A 27,086-nucleotide genomic window follows, 5' to 3' on the forward strand; every position below is an offset into this window, starting at 1 on the left:
TCACAGTTGTTTTTTTTTTGTTTCTTATCTTTTTCGACTTGTAAAATTATCTTTTAGAATGACAGATATTGTCTGATAGTTTTTTTTTAAAAAATACAAAAAAGGAATACTTGTTTCACATAATTGGTTGTACTGCTGTCTTTTGGAAGTCAAGCCCCATTTGACACAAGTGGAAAGGCCATAAATTCAGATTTTGGCTCAGTAAAACCATGAATTCAATGTTCTTTTCATTACACTGCTGCTTTACTGTTAAGTATAATTATATTTTACCATGGTGATAGCCAATCCACCAGTACTTGAGCATAGTTTCTGCAGTGGAACACGAACTAAAGGGCACAGTCTAACAGTCTAGTGCCTCAATCAGTTTGACTGTCAAATGTGTCCAGGTTATTTGCCATTCATTTAATACAGTAATATTACCAGTTATTATATCCACTTTACCTAGGAGCAGAGATGATAAGAACTAACACAAGGCAGGTCATTTCCTTAATCTTTCTTTGTGCACTTTGCAGCTTGAAATATTCAGCTCTCTAAAAGTGCTTTTGAAATCACACTTCACTGAGGTACCTGCTCACATGGTTTCTAATGTTATTTTGAGACTTTCACCGATTTAAAACTAATACAAATGTAATCGGGCATTTAACGTTTGATTTGTAAAATGATCTAAAAGACCAAACACCCACACACACTGCATGTGTTAATAGATGATATTCAATAAAAGGAAGCTTTTTAGTCTGTGTGGCCTTCGTTGGCTGCTTTGGTGCCTACATATCTGTCACAGTGAAAGACTCAACTGTGTTAAATGTCTTCATCTGTGGTTTAGAAAGTCCGACTCCATAGAAATGACCAAGTCACTTATCTACTGATGTGAGAGCGGAAGCAGAGGCTATGAATGCAGTGCTGCATCTGAGCCAGTCCAACCCAAATGGCTGTGGTTTATTGTGTAAACACAGCGTAACTATGGCGACAGTGATACCAGTAGAAGTAAGCACAGTCCCAACAAACTGAATCAACTGCCGCTGATTCAGTTTGTTCTGAATAAATGATTTTTATTAGATTAAAATATTTACGTTCACTATCCAGTGTGACTTTATTTATTAAATCAGGTCCGTCAGTCAGATTTAGATCAAGACATTTCCTGGTTGATGGTCCAGATAAAAATAACATTATGTCCAGTAAAGCTCCACTTGTCAGTAGTTTGACGTCGATACTTATTTGAGAGTTTTAAAAGATCTGTCCATACATACAAGAAACTCTTTTCATGAATGTTACCGTAGGAGCTATTTGTCTGTTTAGTTTTTTGTTTGAAGTTAATCTACCTTTTTTGTTAATTAATTTAGTTGTTTTTTTTTTTGTTTTTTTTTTTGCTAATTGTTAATTTTTGGTTTGTTTAATATTTTGAATATATTTTTTGATTTTCATGGTTATTGCTTTCATTCTTTAGTATTTAGCACCTTTTTGTTTTGTGTTTTCTTATTGGTTTAGACCATGGGCACCTGGGTGTAAATAGGGAGCACCAAGTTAGACCAGCATGCACCTGGGTGGGCCTGTGGTTTTTTACCAGAAAACCAGATAACCAGTCAGTCACAGACAGACAGACAGGATGAGCAGGAGAGACAGCGCAAAAGGCCTTGGTTGTTGTTCGCCTGCAAAATCCTAAAAATAAACCACTTGAAATACATCTATGGCAGTGGTTCTTAACCTGGGTTCGATCGAACCCTAGGGGTTCGGTGAGTCAGTCTCAGGGGTTCGGCGGAGGTCAAGACACACACTCGACTCATTAGTCGGGTGTGTGTGTCGGGCTAGGTCCGTGTATGTAAACAAACGGCTTTGGAGACTCTTTCTCTGATTGGCATCCAATATACGCGGTGTATTGTTGTTGCTTATAGCACTACAACACATCCGGAAGTGTTTATAATCTCTTTCACTCGTCTGACGATGAATTATTTGAGTATTTTCCACATCGTTATGACTTTTGCTACTTCCTGTTAACCACGGAGGCAGCCATGTGTAGCGTTTGTTTACATTTTTCGGTCACCGCACTGGTCAGTTACAATCATGTGATGACTGACGCACCATCGCGGATGGGGAAATCGTATTACGCTAAAGCCAAGCTAGTGCCGTAATAAAACAACGATCACAAAAATACTGAAGGAGTACAACGAGAACTTTTTTTTGATACACTACATGCAATTATCTTTTTTTGTATGTCAAAATTGCATGGTTCGGAAAGTTCGGAGCGAGATGAAATGAAAACCAGGTTGCCCTGACGGCCTACATATGATTCGTGATGTCACGCCCCGCTTGGCCATCACTAAAGAAGGGTTCGGTGAATGCGCATATGAAACTGGTGGGGTTCAGTACCTCCAACAAGGTTAAGAACCACTGATCTATGGTATGGACATTGTATTTTTGACTGCGTAAACCACAAAGCCATGGTGTATCTAGTGCTAATTTGAGTTATGTTAAAGTCTTAAGTTCAGTCACTTTTGAGTTGATTTAATTTTGATGACAAACAGCCGCTACAGTTACTTATTTACTAATAAAAGTCTCTGAAATGCTTATAATTGTTCTCCAGTGTACCTCAGAGGGTGTATTTTTATGTCATTTTTACTTTTTATAAAGATGCACTTTCCCCTGCCTTCGTTTGAGTGATTGCGCATGGATTTTACATTGCATCTGTCTTTTTTTTTCTCCTCAGGGATATATGTACACTCCAAAACAGTACTACCACTATTATATATAATTATTTAACTATTTGTTATTTATTGTGTCTCTTATAATAGTTATGGATTTCCATAGTGCTTTACCCTTGGTCAGGCTGACGGAAACGTGGCTGCCAATCCACGCTAAATGGCCCCTCCCACCACCACCAAACATTCATTCGCATTCATACACCAGTGTGAGTGACACTGGAGGCAAGGTGGGTGAAGTGTCTTGCCCAAGGATGCAACGGCACATGACTAGGACAGAGTGGGGTTTGAACCGGTTATTGGACGACCCGCTCTACCTCCTGAGCCACAACCGATATCGTCTCGATATTGACTAATCAGGACACTTTTACTGTTCGTCACATGCAAATTTAATAGCGTTCGTACATCTGTGATCTGATATTTCTTGTTTGGTTTTTTTTTTACACTTTATTTTTATTGCTTGATTTCCATACAATACGAAACAAACATGAGGGACATTTGGGATACATTGACCATAAAAAACCTTTGTGACTAACATTTGGTTTAAGTAATGTGACACTGAAATAAAATTTGTCTGCTCTTCAGTCCTAAATCTGTGGATCACAATCTCCATCTCAAATATTCCATTCACAATTTGTAGCCAGTTGTTAGTTGTAGGAGGTTCTAATCTGCACCATTTTTTGGTAATAGCCTTGTTACTGGCTGCTAATAGTGTTTTAAACAAATATGTATCATTTTTTTCTTACATTATTACCAGTAAAACATCCAAAATACATCACCAAACATGTTTTAGGGATTGCATAACCCAATTGTGATCTGATATTTCATCCATACAACACTATATGGACTGAAGTATTGGGACATGTTGAATTCAGGTGTTTCTTTTCTAACAAGGGTCTGGACTACAAAACAATAATGATAAATGTCATCATATAGTTTTATATTGTGATAAATATCATTGAATTGCATTGGTTAGTTTTGTTTAAATTGTTATCTTTGATTCCAAAATGTCTCAGAAATGGTTTTTACTTCATTTCTCTCAACATTGATTTTTTTTTAAATTTTTATTCTTTATCCATAACTATAGTGCTGCAACAACCATCAATTCTTAAAAGAGGTGGCAACAAATTCGGCAGTTGATTTGTTGGGTTTTGAGCACGTTAGCATTGAGGCATGCCCATACGCTGTGTAGTTTTAAAGAAAAAACACAGAGCAGCGTGGTTGAGGCTTCGGATGCTGGGGGAGATTTTTTAAAGCTAGGTTTACATTATGTTTGCGGTGGCCATGGAAACCTCATTTGACCGAAACGTAGTGTAACAACGTATGTAACGAATGTAACAAAACTTGAATACGGAGGGAAAAAAAGGCCAAAATCCCACAGCGCAGTACATTTCAGGCGAATGAGGCTGCCATAGCCACCGCAAACATAATGTAAACCTAGCTCCGTTTTAAAATTCTTTTATTTACTTTTAAATCCCTAAATGGCCTCGCCCCGCCCTACCTCTCCGAGCTGCTACAGCTTTATATACCCCCCCCCACTCTCTCAGGTCAGCTGACCAACTGCTCCCGAGTGTACCAAAAACTACGCACAAGTTCAGGGGTGAGCGTGCCTTTGGTGTAGCAGCTCCTAAACCATGGAACCATCTGCCTCTCCATATCAGACAGGCCTCCACTCTGTCTTTTTTTAAATCCCTTCTTAAAACCCATCTTTTCTCCTCGGCTTTTGAAACCATGTGAGATGTTTGAAGGTACTATCTTTATTCTATTGTTTTTATTTGGTAGTGGTTTATTGTTCTTATTTATCTATTTATTTTATTTATTTATTTTGTTGTTTTTAATTGTATGGCTTTTTATGGGTTTTTTTTATCTATTCTTGTATTTTATTCTTTTATTTGGGTTCTATTTATTCTTCTGTACAGCACTGTTTTCTTTTTTGTACAGTTTCCATGTCTTTACATCTATTCTGTATTTTATTCTTCTATTTTGGTTTTAATTATTCTTCTGTACAGATCTTTGGTCCACTGCGGTTGTTTTAACCCTTTCATGCATAGTGGTCACTACAGTGGACAGTTACTCTACAGCTGTTCTCTTGTATATTCATGGGTTTTGTTGTTTTAGTTCCATATCAGCCAACACAGTGGACACTTATGCATCATCTCATAAACTGCAATTCATACCATTATTGTAACTTTGCTGTTCTTGATTGGTTCTTGAGTGGAAATCAGTTGTTAATATTTATTTTTTGCATATTATCTCCATGAAGTGAGTAATAACTAGTATTAGAATATGTTGAAATGTGAGAAAACATCAGATTAGCTGCATTAAACATGGTGTCATTTCACTGTTTTCATATCACTTTATGATATTGGGTTTTAAATACATGTTTCTTTGCTTCAAGAATAAAATTCATGGTGTAGCTGAGTGGACATTTTTGTAACTCCGTGAAAAACAGGTTGATTTAAAAAAAAAAAAAAAAAAATTCAATCACATTGGGGGTTTTTATGCCTAAAGAGGAATAAAAACACTCAGGAAAAAAAAAATCTTGATTAAGGTTCTCATAATTCATGCATGAAAGGGTTAAAGTGCTTTACAAATAAAGTTGGATTGGATAGCTTAAGATAGCCTACATATTGTGATTAGTTCAGCTTGCTAGCTACAGGGTGGGGAAGCAAAATTTACAATGAACATTTAGTTGTTTTTTCTCAGCAGGCACTACATCAGTTGTTTTGAAACCAAACATATATTGATGTCATAATCATACCTAACACTATTATCCATACCTTTTCAGAAACTTTTGCCCATATGAGTAATCAGGAAAGCAAACGTCAAAGAGTGTGGGATTTGCTGAATGCACTTGTCACACCAAAGGAGATTTCAAAAATAGTTGGAGTGTCCATAAAGACTGTTTATAATGTAAAGAAGAGAATGACTATGAGCAAAACTATTACGAGAAAGTCTGGAAGATACTATTAAAGAAGAATGGGAGAAGTTGTCACCCGAATATTTGAAGAACACTTGCACAAGTTTCAGGAAGCGTGTGAAGTCAGTTATTGAGAAAGAAGGAGGACACATAGAATAAAAACATTTTCTATTATGTCAATTTTCTTGTGGCAAATAAATTCTCATGACTTTCAATAAACTAATTGGTCATAGACTGTCTTTCAATCCCTGCCTCAAAATATTGTAAATTTTGCTTCCCCACCCTGTAGTTAGAGTCTATCATTGTAATTGTAACGTTTTCATCTATCTCTGTTTATCAGGCCACCAGACTAATGTTACCTATCATTGACTGGAACTAATACATACAACACTAGTTTGATAGCCTATAACTGGAGCTGGTTGAAAACTGTATCTTCCTAGTCTCTAGCCAAAACAAGTCTAGGTAGCGGGCTAGTACTCGCTAACTAAACCTAAAGTCATTGCGGGGATGTAATCATTAGTGACTTGTCTGTAGCCTATATTGCTTTGGGTTAAATACCGATCTTTGAGAATTGAGTTTTTTGTGTTTCTCCAATGAATCAATTAAGTATTAAAATAATCTTCAAATTTATCGATTATTTATTTTATTTATTTATTTCGAACACGCAAAGAAACAAAATAAAACAAAACAAAGCAAATTAACACAAAAACAATAACATTTAAATGAACAGAATCTATCTTCAAGTGTGTGTAAGTCTGAATTTTGCATGGTCAAAAAGGAGTAGGAAGAAGTGCTTTTACACCTTTATCACTAAATTAATACAACAAACAATACATTTTTCCTAATTTTAGCATTCAACCACAACAAATACATAATGAGGTAATTGAATTATACAAAACAATATGATCATGGCAGTACAGTCATACAGACTCAACAATTCAACAATTTTCCTCAATACCTTAAACAGCATATTTATCGTATTTATTTATTGTCCATTATATATATATTTATATTTATTTATTATTAAAATTATTGTTAGTTGCATCCCTACTTTTGTCCATATAATGTAATATCTGACGTGGAGCTTTGCGTCCTCCTAAAGTTACTTTTAAAACAATAAGCTGCAGAAGTAAATCACCTGCAGGTTTCATAAGCTTTTCCCTGTTGAATTAATTCACATTTGTTAAAGTTGTCAAATAGTAAGTGGTGAGAAGTCCTAGAGCGCTGAATAATTTTAACAGCTAATGTAAAGCTGCGATGAAAACAACGTGATCTACACTTAAAGTTGAGTTAAACATATAACACCAAAAAAAGGCAGACAATCCCTAACATGGTCGCACTAGAAGGTCTGATCTCACTCTATTCCATGTGAACGTGGTGTGAACCTTTCAGGAGGAAATGTTTTATTAGACCCTGGGTGATTGATCACAGGTGCTAATTGTTGTATTTTTAAACATTAAAATCATGTAGCACTGTAAAATTCATTGTGTTAGCACACTTACATTAGCACCCCCCCCCCCCCCCCCCCCCCCCCCCCCCCCGCTAAGAGACAATTGTGCCTTCAGAGTGCTCTGTGTTTTCAGCTTACTTTAACTGATTAATTATTTGCTTTCTTTGTGGAGAAGAATGAATCGTACCTGCTTCAGACTGGAGATTCGCCACCTGCAGCCCCTTAACAGGAAGCCACAGTAATACATGGGAAGCAGAAATGCATGGACAAAGTGCTGGGTGATTTTTGTCACTGCTTTAAAAGACAGAACAGGATTATTTTCACACTGTAGGCTTCGTCACCTCCCCACTGTTTATTTTCAGTGGGACTGGTGCCAATTGGCAGCACTCGATCTCAGTAAATTTCAAGCCGATGCACAGTTAATATGAACACTGAAACAAGAGAGCGGGTATATTTCAGCTTTAAAACCATTTATCAGCATCGAGATTTCCACCATGGTGATATGAATGAACACACATTAATTCTATACATATACATTATTAGACAGAAAACCAAAATAGACTTGTTTTGTATCTTTAAGAATGTTTTTACAGTCTTTTTTTCACTTCTGTACTTTCTATTTAAAAAGAGGAGAATAAAAAAAAAAACTGCAATACAGTGTTTCTGATTCAGATTCTGCTCAACTCTGAATTAAAAATACATCTCAGTGGCTTTTTCCAGTTGCAGCCACATATGAATGTTGAATGGCTGTTTTTAGGCCACAAGCTAAACTGAAGGCACTGTGTCTAGTGTCATCTTTGTCTTTATTGTCTTTGTCGTCTTCTTCTTCTCGCAGGTTGGAGAAAGGTAAATTTTTGACAAATTTTTTTGAAATATTAAAAATTTGCCTTTACTTATAACTGTCCATATTTTGATGACTTAGATGACTGAAATATCAATATAGTTACTATTGAGCACTGATAGGAAGTCATATATGGACGTTCACTTGAGTCCGGGACCTCCAATGTCTAGATTTCAACAATCTTCTTCTCCGATCATGCACTGTGTCTGAATGTGTTTCTGGATTTTATAGGTAACAAACAAATGCTTTCTCCCTGAACTGGATGTCAAGCCAGTCAACCATAAACACAGAACTACAGATGGGATGTTGGTTAGCTTGTTTGTTTGTTTGTTTGTCTATTTGTCTGTTAGCAAGATAACTCATAAAGTTATAGACGGATTTTGATGACATTTTCAGGAAATGTTGATACTGGCACAAGGAACAAATGACTAAATTTTGGTGGTGATGGGAGGGAGGGACTGATCTGCCTCGGCTGAGGTCTTTTCTAGTTTGTATTTTCATTTGAAGAAATATAAAACTGGGCGACACGGTGGTGCAGTGGCCTCGTGCCTCACAGCAAGAAGGTCCTGGGTTCGATTCCAACACCAGTTGATGGGGGTGGGACCTTTCTGTGTGGAGTTTGCATGTTCTCCCCGTGTCTGCATGGGTTCTCTCCGGGTATTCCGGCTTCCTCCCACCATCCAAACACATACACTGATAGGTTAATCAGTTAATCTAAATTGCCCATAGGTGTGAATGTGAGAGTGATTGTTTGTCTCTATATGTTCAGCCCTGCGATGAACTGGTGACATGTCCAGGGTGTACCCCGCCTTCGCCCATAAGTAGCTGGGATAGGCTCCAAGCGACCCCCATGATCCAAGTGAGGATTAAGTGGCTTCAGAAAATGAATAAAATATAAAACTGTTACAATTATAGATCAGTTACAAGAGGAAAACCCTGTTGATATCATTCATATCTGTCTTCAGTCACATTTTATTCTGACAAAGGGGTTGAATCCTTTTCCCTTAGAATTTGTGAACTTACTAATATTTTGATCTTTTTCACCCACCAGATTTGACATGACATAATTTTCTTAGATACGTGTGTCAAATCTGTCAGTTTATGTCACAACTGCAGATAATGTGAGACGTTGTTTTCTGTTTGGTTTTTGACAGACAACCACACACACACACACACACACACACACACACACACACACTTGGAGACATGTCATTTTCTGGCGGTGTGTTTTCTGTCATCATCCAGATGTCTTGTTGATGAGTAGGTGATGTTTGCAGATAAAACGACCCTTTGTGTTCGTGTGTTGTTTGTTCAGGTCCGGTGGAGGCGTCTGTTCAGGCCAAATGCAGCCCGTGTGTTTCTTCTCCCTGTCAGAACCAGGGCGTCTGCCAAGTCCACCACATACAACAGTACACCTGCACCTGCCAGACCGGGTTCACGGTACGCAGCCCTGTGTTTATGCGTGTTTGTCGACTGAGTGTTGCGTGATCTGGTTAGCATGTCTGCACCTAATCAACATGTTCGTCCCCCAATCCATTTACGCACCAAAAGCTTCATGTAAACACCACTGATCCAGTTTAGTCTGTTTTATTGCATGTTTGGAGTGATTGAAAAAGAGGAAAAACATAAATCACTTTAAAGGATGAGGAAAAACAGTTTTATCCAGGATGGTAATGTCAGTGTTCAAAGAAAGAGATAGAGCTGTACTGTTTTGTACTTTTCTGTTCTTTATTTAAATTTTAGTTTATACTTATTTTTACTCCTTTTTAAACATGGGAAGACAAGGAAATATAAAGGTGTTAAATAAGTACTATGAACATGTTTGAGATAAAGAATATCTATCTGTCTGTCTGTCTGTCTGTCTGTCTGTCTGTCTGTCTGTCTGTCTATCTATCTATCTATCTATCTATCTATCTATCTATCTATCTATCTATCTATCTATCTATCTATCTATCGTTTTCAACTCATATCTGATAATCCCGTCAACTGAATCCGTTGACCTGACCTGATGTTGCATGCGTGCCTAAAACATACTCTGTATTTTTGTATTCAGGGTAAAGACTGTGAGACTCCAGTTGACGCGTGTTTCAGTAACCCCTGCACCAACGGAGGAACATGCATCAGCGATGAACAGACCAGAGGTTTCAGGTAACAGCGCTAACATATAGACAACGTGGAGCCAACTCAAGCCCTCAGGTTGTTACCTCTAATGTTGTCCATTTTATTAGTTCACCAGGCCCATAGGTGCTCAGTCTGTTGTCGTCTTTGTCATCACCGTCTTCATTGTCCTCTTTGTTATTGTTAGCAATTTCTTCAAACATCTTCTCTGATAAAACTATTGGTTGGATTCATTTCAAAATTTTATATGTAGCTTCCTTGGGACAATTTTAACAAAGCTTGTTCACAGTTTAAAGAATATCAGATTTTTTAAAAAATTTTTGACAATTTTTTAAAATATTAAAAATGTACTTTTACCTATAATGGTCCATATTCTGATGGTTTATAACATGGAAATGGTTACAGATATCAATATAGTTACTACTGAGCACTGATAGGAAGTCATATATGGACTTTCATTTAATTAGTTGAGTTCTCCTCCAGTGAAAGTACCACCCACTTCTATTGGGAGATTGATCTCCTGCATCAACACCACAGAACTGTAACATAGCAGCAGAACCTCACAACCTCGTAAATTCAACTTGTTATTGATTCTTGATAGAAGATGCCAGTGAGATACAGGGACATCGGTCCTATTTTTAACCATTAGTCTTTATCTTGGGTAATCAGATCTTCATACCAGTGTTTAACAGGGATTTTGCTGCCGGGAAGAAAAATACCTGATATTTACCTTAATCCGATATGTTGATTCCAAATCTAAAAGTCAGAGCTTCTCCAGTACAAACTGGTATGTACCCATTAGCACCACATCATGTCAGCATTTCAGTTCTTTCAGTTTTACAGACAGAACCGTAAAACTGACAGAAAAGGTGTTTTTACATGTTCACATGAGAAATTCTGATTACATATTTGGAATCAGCATATGTGATGTAACCGTGATCAGATATTTTTCCTGTAGTCATAGATGACAAGTGTGTTTTGTTGTGTAAAATAATGAACAAGAGAAACTCAGGGATGATGTAAATGCAAATATTAAGGTACTACAATTGCATAAATTGTCATAAAAGTATGATAATAAAAGGGGAATATCCCGAAATAAAGGACAAACAGTGACAATTTCGAATTGTCGATATGCAGAATGCGATTGAACAGGTTCCTGCTTACCTTTGTTTACTATAGACCTGGTCACTTTATACTGTGGGGGTTTGTCAACGCAGATGTCCTTCAGTTTTCTTCAGGTTCTCCCTCCAGAAATCGGATCGGGTTGTTCATCTCTTCTTTTCGTATTTTGTCTACCTGGCCCGTTACTGGATACAAAATGCACTGTCAGCCTGACGCCAGATAGAGTGATACAAGAAAAATGAAAATAGTCAATGAGAAGTCCACATTCCTCCACAAATCTGTCGTCGTTTGTTCACAGAAACAGCAAGAGACATTGGGTTGTCTCAAAGAGGGAGAATTTACTTGGCATAAAGGGTAAACAGAGTATCAGAGTCTGAGTCCATCTGAGAACCAGTTTGCATATGGAGACTGGTGTTTTTATGGTTTCTTCAGAGTTGTTACGCGTACATGTTTACGTAAGTTGTGGATAAGTCCATGGCTTAGTTGACGCAGCTGTTTTCCAAAAGGCCTTGACACAATATGCTCAGTACCTAGTATTATGTAGATTAGATTGTCTGCAGAGGTCACAGCTTGAATTGAATTGAATTGAACTGAAAAATCTTTAATGTCTCCAAAGGGCAATTTGATTTGCAACAGAAGTGTACATATCTCACATATCACCACAACAATCTCATATAGTACAATAAATACAATAATACAGTAAATAAATAAATAAGTCATCATAGTTAACGATGCATTGTTTCCAACAGCTTGTATGAACTTTATACAGAGTATAAGTGTATCTAAACTCCAAAGGTCAAATGTAGTTTAATATGGCTAAATAATGACACTAGAAGCACTCGGAGAGCGACGACCTCCGCCAAGGCTGATCAGTGGCCCCCCCCCGTGGGCCCCCCCACCCCCGATCACCACCAAAATTTAATAATTTCTTCCTTATCCCATTTCCAACAAACCCTGAAAATTTCATCAAAATCTGTCTGTAACTTTTTGAGTTATGTTGCACACTAACGGACAGACAAACAAACAAACAAACAGACAAACAAACAAACCCTGGCAAAAACATAACCTCATTTGCGGAGGTAATAATGAAAGTATAGATCCACAAACACAATTGGGGAAAAAAGAAGGAAGGAAAAAAACTCGACAGTTTACTCAACAAATTCATGTTGATGTTTAACACAATACTTCAAATAAGATGTTACCAAGACTATGTCACCTCATTTAACAGCTCTCTGGGGTGAAGAACATGGAATGTGAACAATATAAGAGAACAACAGATGCTTTTCAATAGATTTCATGGAATTCTTCTTTGCTGCACATGCACAGTATTCTCCAAACCAATACACTATATGAGTAGTGAGTTACAATACAGACAAGGACGAACACCGTAAGAAACCCATCAATATGAGTTATGAATATAGCAAATCAATGGGAACCTAAGTAATTAACATTTAACAACAGACCCAGATAAACAAAACAAACACTGGTGCAGAACCACAGGGCCTTGTTACCCAGAATTCATTGCTCATTATCAGCATGTGATGGCCCAAGGTATAGATTAACAAACAATAATACTGAGACTCAGAACTCAGCTGCCACCACTTTACAGAGAATCTTTCAACATCTATCCAATGGATTTTCATGAAATGCGGTGCACTCAGTCAGTCACCGCAGGATGAATTCTGGATATTTCATGCTTCATGCTTCATTTCATAATTCGGGTCTAAGACATACTGCGGAAGCCACACACTGCCCCCAGTTTAAATGCTTTCTTCCTGCCATGAAAAAAATAGATAAATGGGAAAAAAAAGCCTGTATAATATAAAATATTGAGACTTCTGTATTCCCTATTCTCCTTCTATTGCTACCCGCTGTTCTCTCCAATCCACCCCACTACATCTAAAATATGAGTAACTTAGAATAAGTAATTAAGAACATTTGAGTTGGAGATTCTGACCCATAGATTGAAGACTTAAGAAGAGCAGTGTCGTGATAAATGGAAGAAATGGACAGTTTTCATTTCAGCGTCACATTACTAAAACCAATTGTTAGTCACAAAGGTTTAAAGTCATCTCCCTGTGGATGCTCATGTAATTCTGGGTTACTTCACCACTTCTGTGCAGCTGTGCATGTGCGTTTGGGTTCCACGGTACTTTCTGTGAAGTGAACGCGGATGACTGTCAAGACCACGGATGTGAGAATGGCGCCACATGTGTGGACGGAGTGGGCAACTACACCTGCTTATGTCCTCCACTTTACACAGGTACGGTACCGGAGCAGAACTCAGTAGCAGCTGCATTTCCAAGGACCTGAATATTACACCAATAATCTGCATTAATCCACCTAAATCTGAAGAAAACAAGCTGATCAGAACAAATTTCAAACAGTTTGAGAGGGTTGGTGTGACCTTTGATAATGTTTTTCTCTGGTTGGAATAAAAAATTTCTTTCTGTATTCCATGAAGCTGTGAGAAACATGGAGGGTGATACAGGGTTATTGTACATTAATACAGGGTTATTGCACAATAATACAGGATTATTGTGTATTAGTACAGGGTTATTGCACAATAATACAGGATTATTGTGTATTAGTACAGAGTTATTACACATTAGTACAGGGTTATTGCACATTAATTCAGGGTTATTGTACATTGATACAGGGTTATTGCACATGAATACAGGGTTATTGTATATTAGTACAGGGTTATTGTACAATAATACAGGATTATTGTATATTGGCACAGGGTTATTGCACATTAATACAGGGCTATTGTACAATAATACAGGGTTATTGTACATTAGTACAGGGTTATTGCACATTAATACAGGGTTATTGTACAATAAAACCGGGTTATTGTATATTCGTACAGGGTTATTGCACATTAGTACAGGGTTATTGCACATTAATACAGGGTGATTGCACAATAATACAGGATTATTGTATATTAGTACAGGGTTATTGCACATTAATTTAGGGTTATTGCACATTGATACACGGTTGTTGCACATTAATACAGGGTTATTGCACATTAATACAGGGTGATCGCACATTAATACAGGGTTATTGCACATTAGTACAGGGTTGTTGCACATTAATTTAGGGTTATTGCGCATTGATACAGGGTTATTGCACATTAATACAGGGTTATTGCACATTGATACAGGGTTATCGCACATTGATATAGGGTTATTGCACATTAATACAGGGTTATTGCACATTAGTACAGGGTTATTGCACATCAATGCAGAGTTATTGCACGTTAGTACAGGGTTATTGCAGATTAATACAGACAGGAATATTGCACATTAGTACAGGGTTATTGCACATTAATACAGGATTATTACACACTAATACAGGGTTATTGCACATTAGTGCAGGGTTAATGCACATTAGTACAGGGTTATTGCACAATAATACAAGGTTGTTTCATATTAGGTTGTGCTATGAGGCTGACAAAGTACAACAGTCTGATCTGCCTCACCTCTCTGATTTTCTCTCAGGTCTGTTCTGTGAGGAAGAGGAGGGTGTGTGTTCTCCAGGTAGAACTCCCTGTCAGCACCAGTCCACCTGCATCAGCACTCCTACCGGCCCCAGGTGACACACACACACACACTCTTACTTCACACTTCATCACTGCCAGGCTCAGCAAAGTTTGACACCCCACATGAGACTAAAAATACAGAAACACACAGATAAACACATCCAAAGGTGAATGTTGCTGAGGTGTGAGTTGACTTCCCCAAATTGTACATGTTGTGTCCAACACTGTGGGTTTGTGTTGCAGGTGTGTGTGCCTCCCAGGTTGGGTGGGGCCGGACTGTGGAATAGATTATGATGAATGTGTGAATCATCGCTGTCAGAACGGAGCTCAGTGTGTGGACCATCTGGACGGCTACAGCTGCGTCTGTCCACAGGGATACAGGTACAGCGCCGGGAACACTGGGAGCTCTTTATGTTTGTACAAACATCAAACAAAGTCATGCACACATGTTAGCACCACTGAAGTAGCCAATGGACTGGAAAGAGTATCTTCACAGCAGTGTTTGAATGAGCATTCATTCTACACTGTAAACCCCAATAAGTTAATGGAACTCAAAAAAATAGTTGAAACTGATTACATCGAAATTTTTAAGTAATGGAACTCTAAACTCATTGCCTTAAAAAATTTAAGTAATGAGTAATGAAGACTTGAGTGTATTAAACTTAAATACTTGATTTGAACGGAATTGCTATTTTAAGTCCAACACACTAAGTGCCAAGTTAATTTAACTTAAAATTTGTTCCAATGTCAATTGTTTTGTATAATCTATCACTTGTTATCATCACTTCATTGTACTAAATTTCAAGTTGATTTAAATTAAAATCTTCTACAATATAAATTGCTTTGCATATTTATTAAACTTAATATATTGTAGCGTGGATGGAAATTAGGCGGGGAGTAAGCTCAATATAATTTACCAGTACAGAAAGTGTTCTTAATCTGGCAAAGCATAAAGATTTACACTGAACAGAAACAATTTTAGATGAACAGTTAAGCGATTGTTCGTCCTATGGCTCTGACTCATGGTGCAGCTCTACAAAAATACAAAAACAAACACAAAAAGGCCCATAAACATTGCCATACACACATTAAGTCAAAATTAACACTAACACCACTACCCCGCTGAACCCCTGCACAGAAAAAGAACACATTTTCAACAACATGCACAATACCCACAATGCAATGCAGAGATTAAAAAAACGGTGTGGTCATGAATAAAACTTAGTGATTTAAATCCATTCAACTTAAACTGTATTGGTACTTTCGACTATGTCTACAAATTTGTAGAATATACTTAAAATTTTATAGTTATGTTATTAAACTTAAATCATTTAAGTACATTGTAATTGAAGCATTTTAGTAAATACAAAGTCCAGGCTTACAGTGTATCAAAATATATGAGGTAACCCTTAATATATAGTATTGATATTCCACCAGCAGGGGGAAGTGCCGTACCAGAACACACTTAGCTCTACCAAAACAACTATCGAATCAACCCTATGTATCCACAGACTGTATCAGTCACTGAATAAAGGATAAAGCTCATTGTTTCCACACATCTGTATTATGGTATCATCAAGTTTTCTTCAAAAACTAAAACTCAAAGACACTTACTTTAACTTACTTTAGCCGATCAAAATAACACTGCTTCTTATAGTGTTGACGTGCTACAGCTGATAGTTTACATTATAGCTCTGTTATCTTAGCCCTGTTTTTAGACAGAAAACAGCCAGAGTAAAACCACAAATCACCTCTGTTCTCTATGCAAGTTGTGTTGTCAATAGCTGCACTAAAAATCAGACTCAGTTTTATTGCCATTCAATCATTTGACACAATCAGAACAAAATACAGTTACCCAGGTCTGGTGTGCAGCATGAATGAGGATAAAATAATAAATAAAACAGATACGCTAAATAGAATAGAATAAAAACTACCATAAAATATGCTAAAGTATAATAAAATAAACCACTGCAGCAGCAACTTGGCAAACATAACATCCCATAATAACTTTACACCTTCATAAGCCTCAGAATCAGACTCATCCGTGTAAAAGAAACACTGACATTTCACCACCAAATTCCATTCTTTTCATTTACAGCTGTGTTTGATGGACAAAACAACAGTATTTGTAGTTTTTATCACTTTGTCACCAGTGGTTACATTGGCTTTTGCGTGTGTGTGTGTGTGTGTGTGTGTGTGTGTGTGTGTGTTTGTGTGTGTTGGGGGGAGGGGTTGGGCTTGTGTAGCCTACGGTCACTGGTCATCTTATTTCACCAGCACTTACATTATAGGTGTGAATGTGAGAGTGGTTGTTTGTTTGTCTCTATATATCTATGTCAGAATTAATTTATTATTATTATCATTATTATTATTATTATTATTATTATTATTGGGTCGTTCCATGGCAATTCAACCAATGGTCCCCACATGACCCCTTCAGAAATTTCTGAAAAAATTCACACTTGTTCACCTACCAGATAAACGAACACATCCAAAACTGTAATGTCATATCTATAATAGTTTAGGAGATACAGCCCTTTGAAAATTAAGATTTTTATTTTTTAGTTTTGCAAATTTGCTTTTCGGCCAAATTTGAGGAGCTATGTCTCCTTAGGTATTCAAGCCACACTGCTGAAACTTACTGTCTGGGGTGAAATCCCCCTGAAAAGACCATATTTTGCATCAAAATAATTGTAGGTGCCTTCATGTTTGGTCCATGAGGCCTTAAAATCAGGCAAAAAGGCTAATTCTTCAAAATGTCCTCTCTCTTCAGGCTTGCGCTGTGCCATAATGGATGAATGTAGAGACCTAATATGTTTTGCATGGATTCTTATGGTCAAGATGCAACAATATACTGCAAAAAGACTACATTTCAATGAAAAGTGTTGCTGTGAGGCAATGAATAAAATGGGTCAATTTCAGTTTTTCACAAAAATACTCTTTATTTGAGCACCCAAATAACTATGTGGCCAGTTAATGAAAATTTTTAAATTTTTACTATGTCTTCATGTATGTTTCAAGATGTTGTGCACAAAATGTTAGCTTTGGGACAGAACTAGTTCTATTTTTAATATTTTTTTCAACTGCATGACTATATTTTCTTCAAATTGTACACAAATGAAGGTGTAAATGGCATTTTTAACAGTATAATGGCAATGATTGTTACACAAGTTATGATAATACTTGAGATATTTGAACTAGGGTGTGGAACTGCATGATGGTTCAGATAGAATAATTACAGATTTCTCAGAACTGGCTCAGGTTGATGCCTGTAGTAGAGACTTCTCGGAAATTGGATGGAGCTGGTCAGCTGACCCAATTTCGCCAGGGTCAATGACATAAATGTAGCTAAGATTTTCCAGAATTTTTATGATGCTGGCCAGCCTAATTTTGGGAATTCTATTCATAATCCTGAATGAACTTATTCATCATGGAGGAAAAATGTGTTGTTGGATTGATCTTAAAGGATGAATGTCACAGAAAGACATTATCAAGACAAACAGGCTTTCTGAGAATTGGTGATTCTGGGAAATCTTAGCTACATTTATGCCATTGACCCTAGTGATTTTGGAATACAATGGCAAATCACGTTGCTATGTTCAGAATCATAGAATCATCATTGGAGTGGGTTACCTAGCAACAGATAAACAATAGGGCCACGTTGCCATGGTGTCAAATTTCATGTGCAGAAACAAACATGCCAGCTGAGAGGTTATTCAACTGAAAATGCCAGTGGAATTTACCAAGAAAGTAAAGAAATTAACTGTATCAGAGGATCTAGAACACAATACAATACAATACAGTAGCTCTTTATAGTCCAATCAGGTTCACACTGTCTCCTCAAAATGTAAAGATTTCCTTTTCTTTTTTGTCAGACAGATAGAGGAAGGCTACAGGTTGTACCTGAAACATGTAAGGGTAAAAAATCTACTGATAAAAAAGAAAAGGAAATCTTTAGAATCGATCTTTATTGTCACTGTTACAAGAACAATGAAAATCAGTTTAGCAACAAACACTTGAAATACAAAAGACTGTATAAACATTTCACTCTATGAAGTCTGTATAGACTGTATAAAAATATCACACAAAATTATACCGAAAAATATTGACAATATGCAAAACTGCAAAGGAATACAAATAAAAGCCAACTCTATACTACAGTTGGAAGAAATATGTACAATGTATAATGGAAATGTACAGGTAATTTTATAATTTATAACCTCTTCTTTTATTATTATTAGCAAAATGACACAGTGACACAGTAAAAACAACATTTTGACCCCAAGCGCTAAGTAATGGATGTTGATTTTTTTTCTTCACAGTTGATTATTGTAAAGTGTGCCATAAGTTGCATCCTAAGTGTCATTTAAAAAGTCTTAAATGTAACGTCTCTTTAGCTGTAAGAGCCCTGTACATGTATGAAGTCATGTGTTTGAAGGTGTGCAGGTGACTGTAAACTGGTGTCTTTCATTCAGCAGTGCCATGTCAAGGTCTGGTCCTCATCTTAACATGGTCTCCCACAGAAAACAACCCCTTCTGTGCATGAATACACCCACAGTTCAGTCTGTATTACCCTGTTTCCTTTGTCCTGAAGCGGTGAGTTTTGTGAGGCGGCCGTCCCTCCCCCGTCGCCCTGCCAGCTGGCTCAGTGTCAGAACGACGCCCCCTGTGTGGAGAAGACGGGCGCTGCAGTCTGCCAGTGCCTGCCAGGCTTCGAGGGACAAAGCTGCGAGAAGCTCGTCAGCGTGAACTTCGTCGACAGAGATTCGTATGTTCAACTCCAAGATGTGAAGAACTGGCCTCAGGCCAACATCACCCTGCAGGTGAGGACACAAACAGACAAACACACCAGAGGAATCTCAGTGTGAGGAGCAGACAGACCATAACAACAGACACACACAACTTTACCACAGATACTCTCATCTGCCTTTGACTCACAGTCAGTTTTCACATCACATATAGTGGAGTTATCTTCTATTTATCTTGTTTTTGTTTCGTGTCATTGTATGAAAACAGAAATATGCTATATGGACAAAAGTATTGGGACACATTGAATTCAGGTGTTTCTTTTCCAACAGGAGTCTGGACTACAAAACAATAATACCAAACATCATAATACAGTTTTATATTGTGATAAATATCATTGTATTGCATTGGTTAGGTTACTTTAAATTGTTATCTGCTTTCAAAAATGCCTCAGAGATGGTTTGTACTTAATTTCACTTGTTTGTTTTTTTTATCCATGACTACTATTTATTTATTTATCTATTTATTTATTTGCACATCATAAAACAGCAAGAGAAAAATTAAAAAACAATAACAACATTCAAACAAGTAACATCATTGTGCAGTAGAGGATAGAAGCCAAAAAAGGCTTATGTGAATACCTCCCCGGAAATAAACAATACACAGGAAAACACAGAAAATACAGGAAAATCTTCAAAGCTGCTGGCGATTTTAAATGTTCTACCTCTGAATTTCTAAAATATTTTTTGTGCTCTGACTGTAAATAATAATTTTATACCACAATGAACCATCTACGTTCTTCACTTCTCAGTAAGGAAGAAAAATCCCCCATTAAACTTTAAGGAAATATTGACATTTATATCTCAAATCAGCATGAACTGGACATCTTACCGCTGCAGCCATGATGTGTCCCAATATTTTTGTCTGTATAATTTATAAACATCAATGAGTCAAATTTACCTGAAGCTTTTTATCTGTTCTGTGTTTTAATAAAGTATTCAAGCGTCCTAGTTTTTAACATTTCCTAAAGCTGTGTTGTGCTGCTCTCACTTCTGTTAAATATTGTAAAAATTAATCCGGATTAAAATATGGGCATTTATACCTTTAACTGCCACCAGGTAAAATTTACTCTGAATGAAATTCCTTCATTTTTGCACAATTTATGTTTAATCCTCAAAGCTGCTGGCGACCAAAAGCATCTACTGATGTAAATTGTTTAATACCTATTGATCTACTAGTCCTATAAATGCATGTAAATAATTGGAGGAAACACCGTCACCTTGTACAACATTGATTCACCAGTATAATATTAACCACTTGATTTACTCTGAGCTTTAATGAACATATAAAATACATGATCAGTGAATTAAATATAGGAAAATATTTAATTTTCAGTGAAAAAAAAACACAAAATGTAGAGGAGAATATTGTAATAAATGGTGAAAAACTCGGGAAAGGTTAAATGGTTAAAAAAAATCTTATGGAAATCGCTGTAAACATGGTTCTAGGTTTTTATGGGTCAAATATTTGATAATATATGTATAATAGTGTACAAAGATCACTAAAAAGAAATTCATGAACCACATAGATGTGTAAATACTTCCTAATTTCTGTGTCATTTTCCACTGATTGACTCAGAGATACTTTAATTATACATCTGACCACCAATATTAAAGGTAGTTTTGTGCGTTCATATTTTACCTTTACCATATGCTTTTGGGAGCTGTGTTTTTGTATGAGTTTTAGTATTTTATTTTCTTATTGGTTTAGTATTTATGTGTGAAAGAAATAATGCTGAAAAGAAAAACTTGCTTGCATGTTTTAGGTGTCAACAGCAGAAGAAAACGGTATTCTGCTCTATAACGGAGACAACGAGCCAATTGCGGTAGAGCTCCACCAGGGTCACGTTAGGGTCACGTATGACCCTGGAAACCAGCCGGCCACAGCCATCTACAGGTAGAAACACACACACAACCAGACTGTATGCAAATATGTCAGAATATTATCCAGTACAAAACACCACAAAGGCCAACAGGGATGAGTTTTAACCAAATAAACAGAGGCCGATACGAGTCTGTGAATGGAAAACAATGTGTTCATAATCGCTGAACATCAACAACGTTAGTACTGATTTGCATGTGAATCAAACTCAAAACCGTGAAGCAGCAGATGTAATCAAACATTTATTTATTTTATTTGTGTATTTATATATTTTATTTAATCTTTATTTAACCAGGTTGGGGATCTCTCTGTCATGGGAGACCTGGCCATGACAGCAGTGATACAGTCACATCATTACACTTTACAATAAAAGCATTTGCAGACACACACACATATAAAAAAAACCAATCCAACATTGACAGATCAACAGCCTTGATTCCTAAGATTTCCCTCTCTCTTTGAAACCATTGAAAGGAATCAATGTTTGCAGATGGAGCTCAGACTAAAACATTACCTGATGGAAACAACAATAGTGCTTCAATTTTCAATTACATTTTTCGGTTCAACTGTTTCTTACTGGTTCTCATCCTTGTTTTGGCCTCTGCAGAGGGACTCAGAACTCCCTCTAGTGGCCACGTACATTCACAGTGACTCGTCAGGTGGTGACTGTGAATACATTCAGTTTGTACATGGACACCAGTGGTGGCTGCTCGTCTTTCAGACAGGGGAAGCTCATTGTCAGCTTACATTAAAAAAAAAAGGTCAAGTTATTTAAACATAAATTCGGCTCTCCGTTCCCTTTAAGAAAATGGTCAGTGACCTTATCATACCAACTAAACAAGAAAACGTTGAAATTCTGTTAAATTGAAACAAGTAAGTACAATGAGTGTGTTTTATTTACAGTGCAAGAAATGAACAAGTAATTTCGTAGTGGTTTCTCTCTCCATTTCACAGCAGAATGCACAACGGTATTACACTGAACACTGTGAAGGAGTAGATCTCAAAATACCTGTCAATCAAATGAGATTCAGCCTTTCAACTGATCCTCCAATCAGCACATGGAAGCCTGGCGTCCAGCCCGGCCGAGGTCCGCCCACAGCTCCATTCACCCCCAGAGACGCCGAGTGTCTGGGGGCGGGACAACATCGTGGCATTTATCCAATTACCGTCCAGTTTTGAGGCAATGAAAGAAACTGTTCCACTCAGTCCCATTGAAGTGCATGGATGCCGAGCATCTACGGGCAAATGCATTGACCATAGATCATATGAGAAAACAGCATAACGGGAATGTATGAGAAGTGAACAACATCAAGTCCGTTAATTTGTGATAAAGCTGATTCTGAACGAACTCGTCTGTGAGATGAACGTGTTCTAACACATTTGTAGTCAATGAATTGTCAACACAACCGTACATCTTTAACCATTTAATTTTCGTAATTTTAGGGGAAGCTGAGCTTCCCTTGCAGTCTATGAGAAATCGCCTCTGATGGACACCTTTGACACAGTATCAGAATAAGTCATTTCTAAACACCTTCATGATTCTTTTGAGTTATTTTTGAGCATTTGACGCAGAAATACTAAATATAACTGCTTTCAAGTGCTGAACTTGACCAGTTTAATGTGTTATAATTTAATATGTGGCCTCGGATTGATTAAATGTAACGTCTCTTAAACCAGGTTGATTGTCAAGCCCTTGTAATGGAAGTTTCTTAGCACTTTGAACACACATTTGCGCACATAAAGCACCAGCTATAACATGAAAGGTCAATTGTTAGGTCAGTGGGTGGTTTTACTTTTTCACATATGCATGCAGTGCATATTTTTATTATAGTGAGGGCATGTTAATTTCCACAGTTAAAATCAGAGCTTTAACGTTTCACAATGTCCCTGTCACCCCGAGCAGCCACTTAGCTCCCATCACCTATACACTCTAACACAGCAACCGCACTCAGAGCCTGTTAGCGTATGAGCCACGCTGTCGCTCAGAGAAAGTCCTGCAGTGTTTGGGAATGCAGACAGATGACAGCACTACTGTGGGTTTTCTGGTTTAATCACAGATGCAGCCAGAGGACACTTAAAGCTGAGAGTCCACTTGATCAGGTGTGGAGTGGTTAAATGTGGTGGATGATATGTGGGAAGCTCAGTGGGCTGACACACAATCAGAAACATAAACCCAGGCTATTAAGAAAAAGGAGGAGGAAGGAAGGAAGAAGACGTTAGAGGTAGAGGTAGATGTTGGGAGGGGGGGCAGTGCCTGCCAAAGTGGATGCTCTGCTCCCCCCAGTCTGACAATATTTTTCTGCACCCCCAAACAAGCAAAATGCCCAGGAGAGGTAGGAGGAGGTGAAAAAAAAAAAGAAGAAGAGGTAGGAGAAGAAGAAGAAGAAAAGGAAAAAGAAGAAGACGACGAAGAAGAAGAAGAGGAAGAAAAAGAAGAAGAAGAAGAGTAGGAAGGAGGAGAACAAGAAGAAGAAGAAAAGGAAAAAGAAGATGAAGAAGAGGAGGAGGAAAAAGAAGAGGAAGAAAAGAGTAGGAAGAAGAGGAAAAAAGGAGGACGAAAAAGAGGAAGAAGAGGAAGAAGAAGAGTAGGAAGAAGAGGAAAAAAGAGGAGGACAAAGAAGAGGAAAAAGAGGAAGAAAAGGAAAAATAAGAAGAAGAGGAAGAAGAAGAAGAGTAGGAAGAAGAAGAAGAACAAGAAGGAGGAGAAGAAGAGGAAAAAGGAGGAGGACGAAGAAGAGGAAAAAGAAGAAGATGAAGAGGTAGGAGAAGAAGAGGAAGAAAAGGAAAAAGAAGAGGAAGAAGAAGAAAAAGAGAAGGAGGAAGAAGGAGAAGAGGAAAAAGAAGGGCTGCAAAGCAAAACAACAGGGGTACTCTGGTTGAATTGTTGTTAAATGCATCTTAAAGCTTTAAGGTTAATTCTGTGGTTTGTGACGTAGACTGGCTCCTCTGTCTGAACTATACAATCATTTAATCATAAAAATATGGCCCACAGTACCTTTAATGATTCTGTAAAGTCAACCAAACCTTCTTCATTCAATATAATAATAATAATAATAATAATAATAATAATAATAATAATAATAATGACAATAATAATAATAATAATAGTTTTATTATTAGTAGTATCTGTGCTTCCACTGTAAATGCTGAAATGAACTCTGTGTCACTGGTGTTCTTCCAGTCCTGAGACAGTGAATGACGGACATTTCCACACTGTGGAGCTGGTGACCTTTAACCACATGGTGAACCTGTCAGTGGACGGAGGAGAGCCCACCACACTGGACAGTCAGGGGCGGAGCCAGCTGGTGACAGGCGACGCCCCTCTTTATGTTGGAGGTAAGAGCAGGGAAAGGTGGTGGAGAACCAGCCTGTTCTTGACCCTGATGGAACTGTCCGAGCCCTGTCTGTGTCTGTGTCACCCTTTTTACCCAGGTATGCCTGAGGAGGTGATGCCGGCGTCCTCGGGTCTTTCCTCTCAGACCCTCAACGTGTCCAGTTTCCACGGCTGCATCAGGAACCTTTACATCAACCACGAGCTGCAGGATTTCACCCGCAGCCACATGAAGCCAGGCGTGGTGCCGGGCTGCCAGGCCTGCCGCAAACTCTACTGTCTGCACGGCGTCTGCCAACCCAACGCTGCACAGGTACGTCTGAACACCTACTGCAGAATCACAAGTGTTCTCCAAAACTCAACAGGATGTTTCTAACCATGTCTGTACTGTTTACATCCACCACAACTGGCTCAGAGATGATTTGAGATGATGATTTTTTAATTTTTTTTTTTATCCATGACTATGATTTTAAATGTTCTACCTCTAAATTTCTGAAATATTTTTCATGCTCTGACTGTAAATAATAATTTTCTACCACAACTAACCATCTACTTTCTTTCACATCTCACAATAAAACAATAGTGACAAATGTCATAATATAGTTTTATATTGGGATAAATATTGTTGCATCGGTGAGTTTGGTTTAAATTGTTATCTTTGATTCCAAAATAATAATAATAATAATTTATTTGTAAAGCGCTTTCAATCAAAGTGCTGTACAGATATAAAATCAATCACAATAAAACAATAAAACATAAAGGCTAAAAACATTAACAGAAAAAGAACATCACGACTTATAACACAGAGTGAACAAGTGGGTCTTGAGCTTTGCTTTAAAAACATCCACAGAGCATGCCTGCCTTATGTCCAGAGGAAGACTGTTCCAAAGTGTTGGCGCACGGAAGGAAAAGGCTCGCTCACCGACAGTCTGAGATGCCTGAGATGATTTGAGATGATGATTTTTTTTCTTTTGTTTTTTATCCATGACTATGATTTTAAATGTTCTACCTCTAAATTTCTAAAATATTTTTTTGTGCTCTAACCGTAAATAATAATTTTCTACCACAACTAACCATCTACTTTCATCACATTGCACTTAGGAAGATAAGATAAATAAATATCATTGCATTGGTTAGTTTTGTTTAAATTGTAATATTGCTTCCAAAATGTCTAAGAGATGGTTTTTACTTAATTTCCCTCAACATTGATAGATAGATTGATTTTTTTTATCCATGACTGTGATTTTAAATGTTCATCCTCTAAATTTCTAAAATATTTTTCGTGCTCTGAATGTAAATAAAAATTTTCTACCACAGCTAACCATCTACTTTCTTCAAATCTCACTTAGGAAGAAAAATCTCCCATTAAACTTTAAGGAAATATTAATGTTTATTTCTCAAATCAGCCTGAACAGGACATCTTACAGCTGTAGCCATGATGTGTCACAATATTTTTGTCCACATAGGTTAGAAACATCACTATTTGATTAACTTTGGAATTTTGGCATTTTGGAAGCAAAGATAATAATTTAAACAAAACAAACCAATGGTCTGATAAGCCAGGATGTGTCCCAATATTTTTGTTCATATAGTTTATAAACAGCAATTAAATTTTAATGGGGGATTTTTCTTCCAAAGTAAGATTTGAAGAAAATAGATGGTTAGTTGTGGTAGAAAATTATTATTTATAGTGAGAGCACGAAAAACATTTAAGAAATTTAGAGGTAGAACATTTAAAATCATAGTCACGAATAAAAAAATAAAAATGTTGAGAGGAATTAGTTAAAATCGTCTCTGAGGCATTTTGGTGGCAAAGATAACAATTTAAACAAAACTAACCAATGCAATGATATTTATCACAAAATGAAATTATATTATGACATTTGTCATCACTGTTTTGTATCCCAGACCCGTTAGAAAAGAAACACTTCAATGTGTCCCCCTACTTTTGTCCATATCATGTATGTTCTCTAAATGTAGATGAATACAGCTAAAATGAACAGTTTCTATTTTCAAGGTTTCAATTTCCTCAACAAATTTGGTATAAATCTAAAGAAAATGCATCAGTATTATGTCACCAGAAACAAGCAGAAACAGAAGGTCAGCGTCTAAGCAGCAGTGGTATCAAGGAAACAGGGAAGAACTCAGATCTGGAGCTGTCCTTGTCCTGAACCTCCTCAAACCCTGGTGTTGACCGTTGACCACCTCCACCAATGAAACCTGAGGATTTCTAGGCCTGTCACGAGACATTTTACAGTCTGATATTTATCACTGTCAACATTTAGCGAAGATAAGATAACATAAAATATAAAGAAGAAAGAAAGAAATTGGCTATTTATATGAAAAGGTCAAAACACATTAATGTCCCATCAAAGAGCAACCT

At 37.2% G+C, this 27,086-nt stretch overlaps 1 protein-coding gene across 2 annotated transcripts in view; it reads left to right on the forward strand.

Moving 5' to 3' along the window:
• Nucleotides 1-27,086, forward strand: part of slit1b (slit homolog 1b (Drosophila)) — a 170,397-nt gene that overhangs the window by 129,838 nt on the left and 13,473 nt on the right. The window contains exons 27-35 of one of the 2 annotated variants that reach the window (XM_030132458.1): nucleotides 9,220-9,344; nucleotides 9,958-10,052; nucleotides 13,268-13,407; nucleotides 14,645-14,738; nucleotides 14,929-15,066; nucleotides 19,280-19,508; nucleotides 21,257-21,387; nucleotides 24,554-24,708; nucleotides 24,805-25,016. In XM_030132458.1, the coding sequence (XP_029988318.1) occupies nucleotides 9,220-9,344; nucleotides 9,958-10,052; nucleotides 13,268-13,407; nucleotides 14,645-14,738; nucleotides 14,929-15,066; nucleotides 19,280-19,508; nucleotides 21,257-21,387; nucleotides 24,554-24,708; nucleotides 24,805-25,016 (1,319 nt within the window). Of the gene's footprint in view, nucleotides 1-9,219; nucleotides 9,345-9,957; nucleotides 10,053-13,267; nucleotides 13,408-14,644; nucleotides 14,739-14,928; nucleotides 15,067-19,279; nucleotides 19,509-21,256; nucleotides 21,388-24,553; nucleotides 25,017-27,086 lie in introns of both variants that reach the window. The other variant, XM_030132448.1, reaches the window with a different exon arrangement.

This window comes from Sphaeramia orbicularis, chromosome 1, assembly GCF_902148855.1.
Source record: "Sphaeramia orbicularis chromosome 1, fSphaOr1.1, whole genome shotgun sequence".
Taxonomy (NCBI): domain Eukaryota; kingdom Metazoa; phylum Chordata; class Actinopteri; order Kurtiformes; family Apogonidae; genus Sphaeramia; species Sphaeramia orbicularis.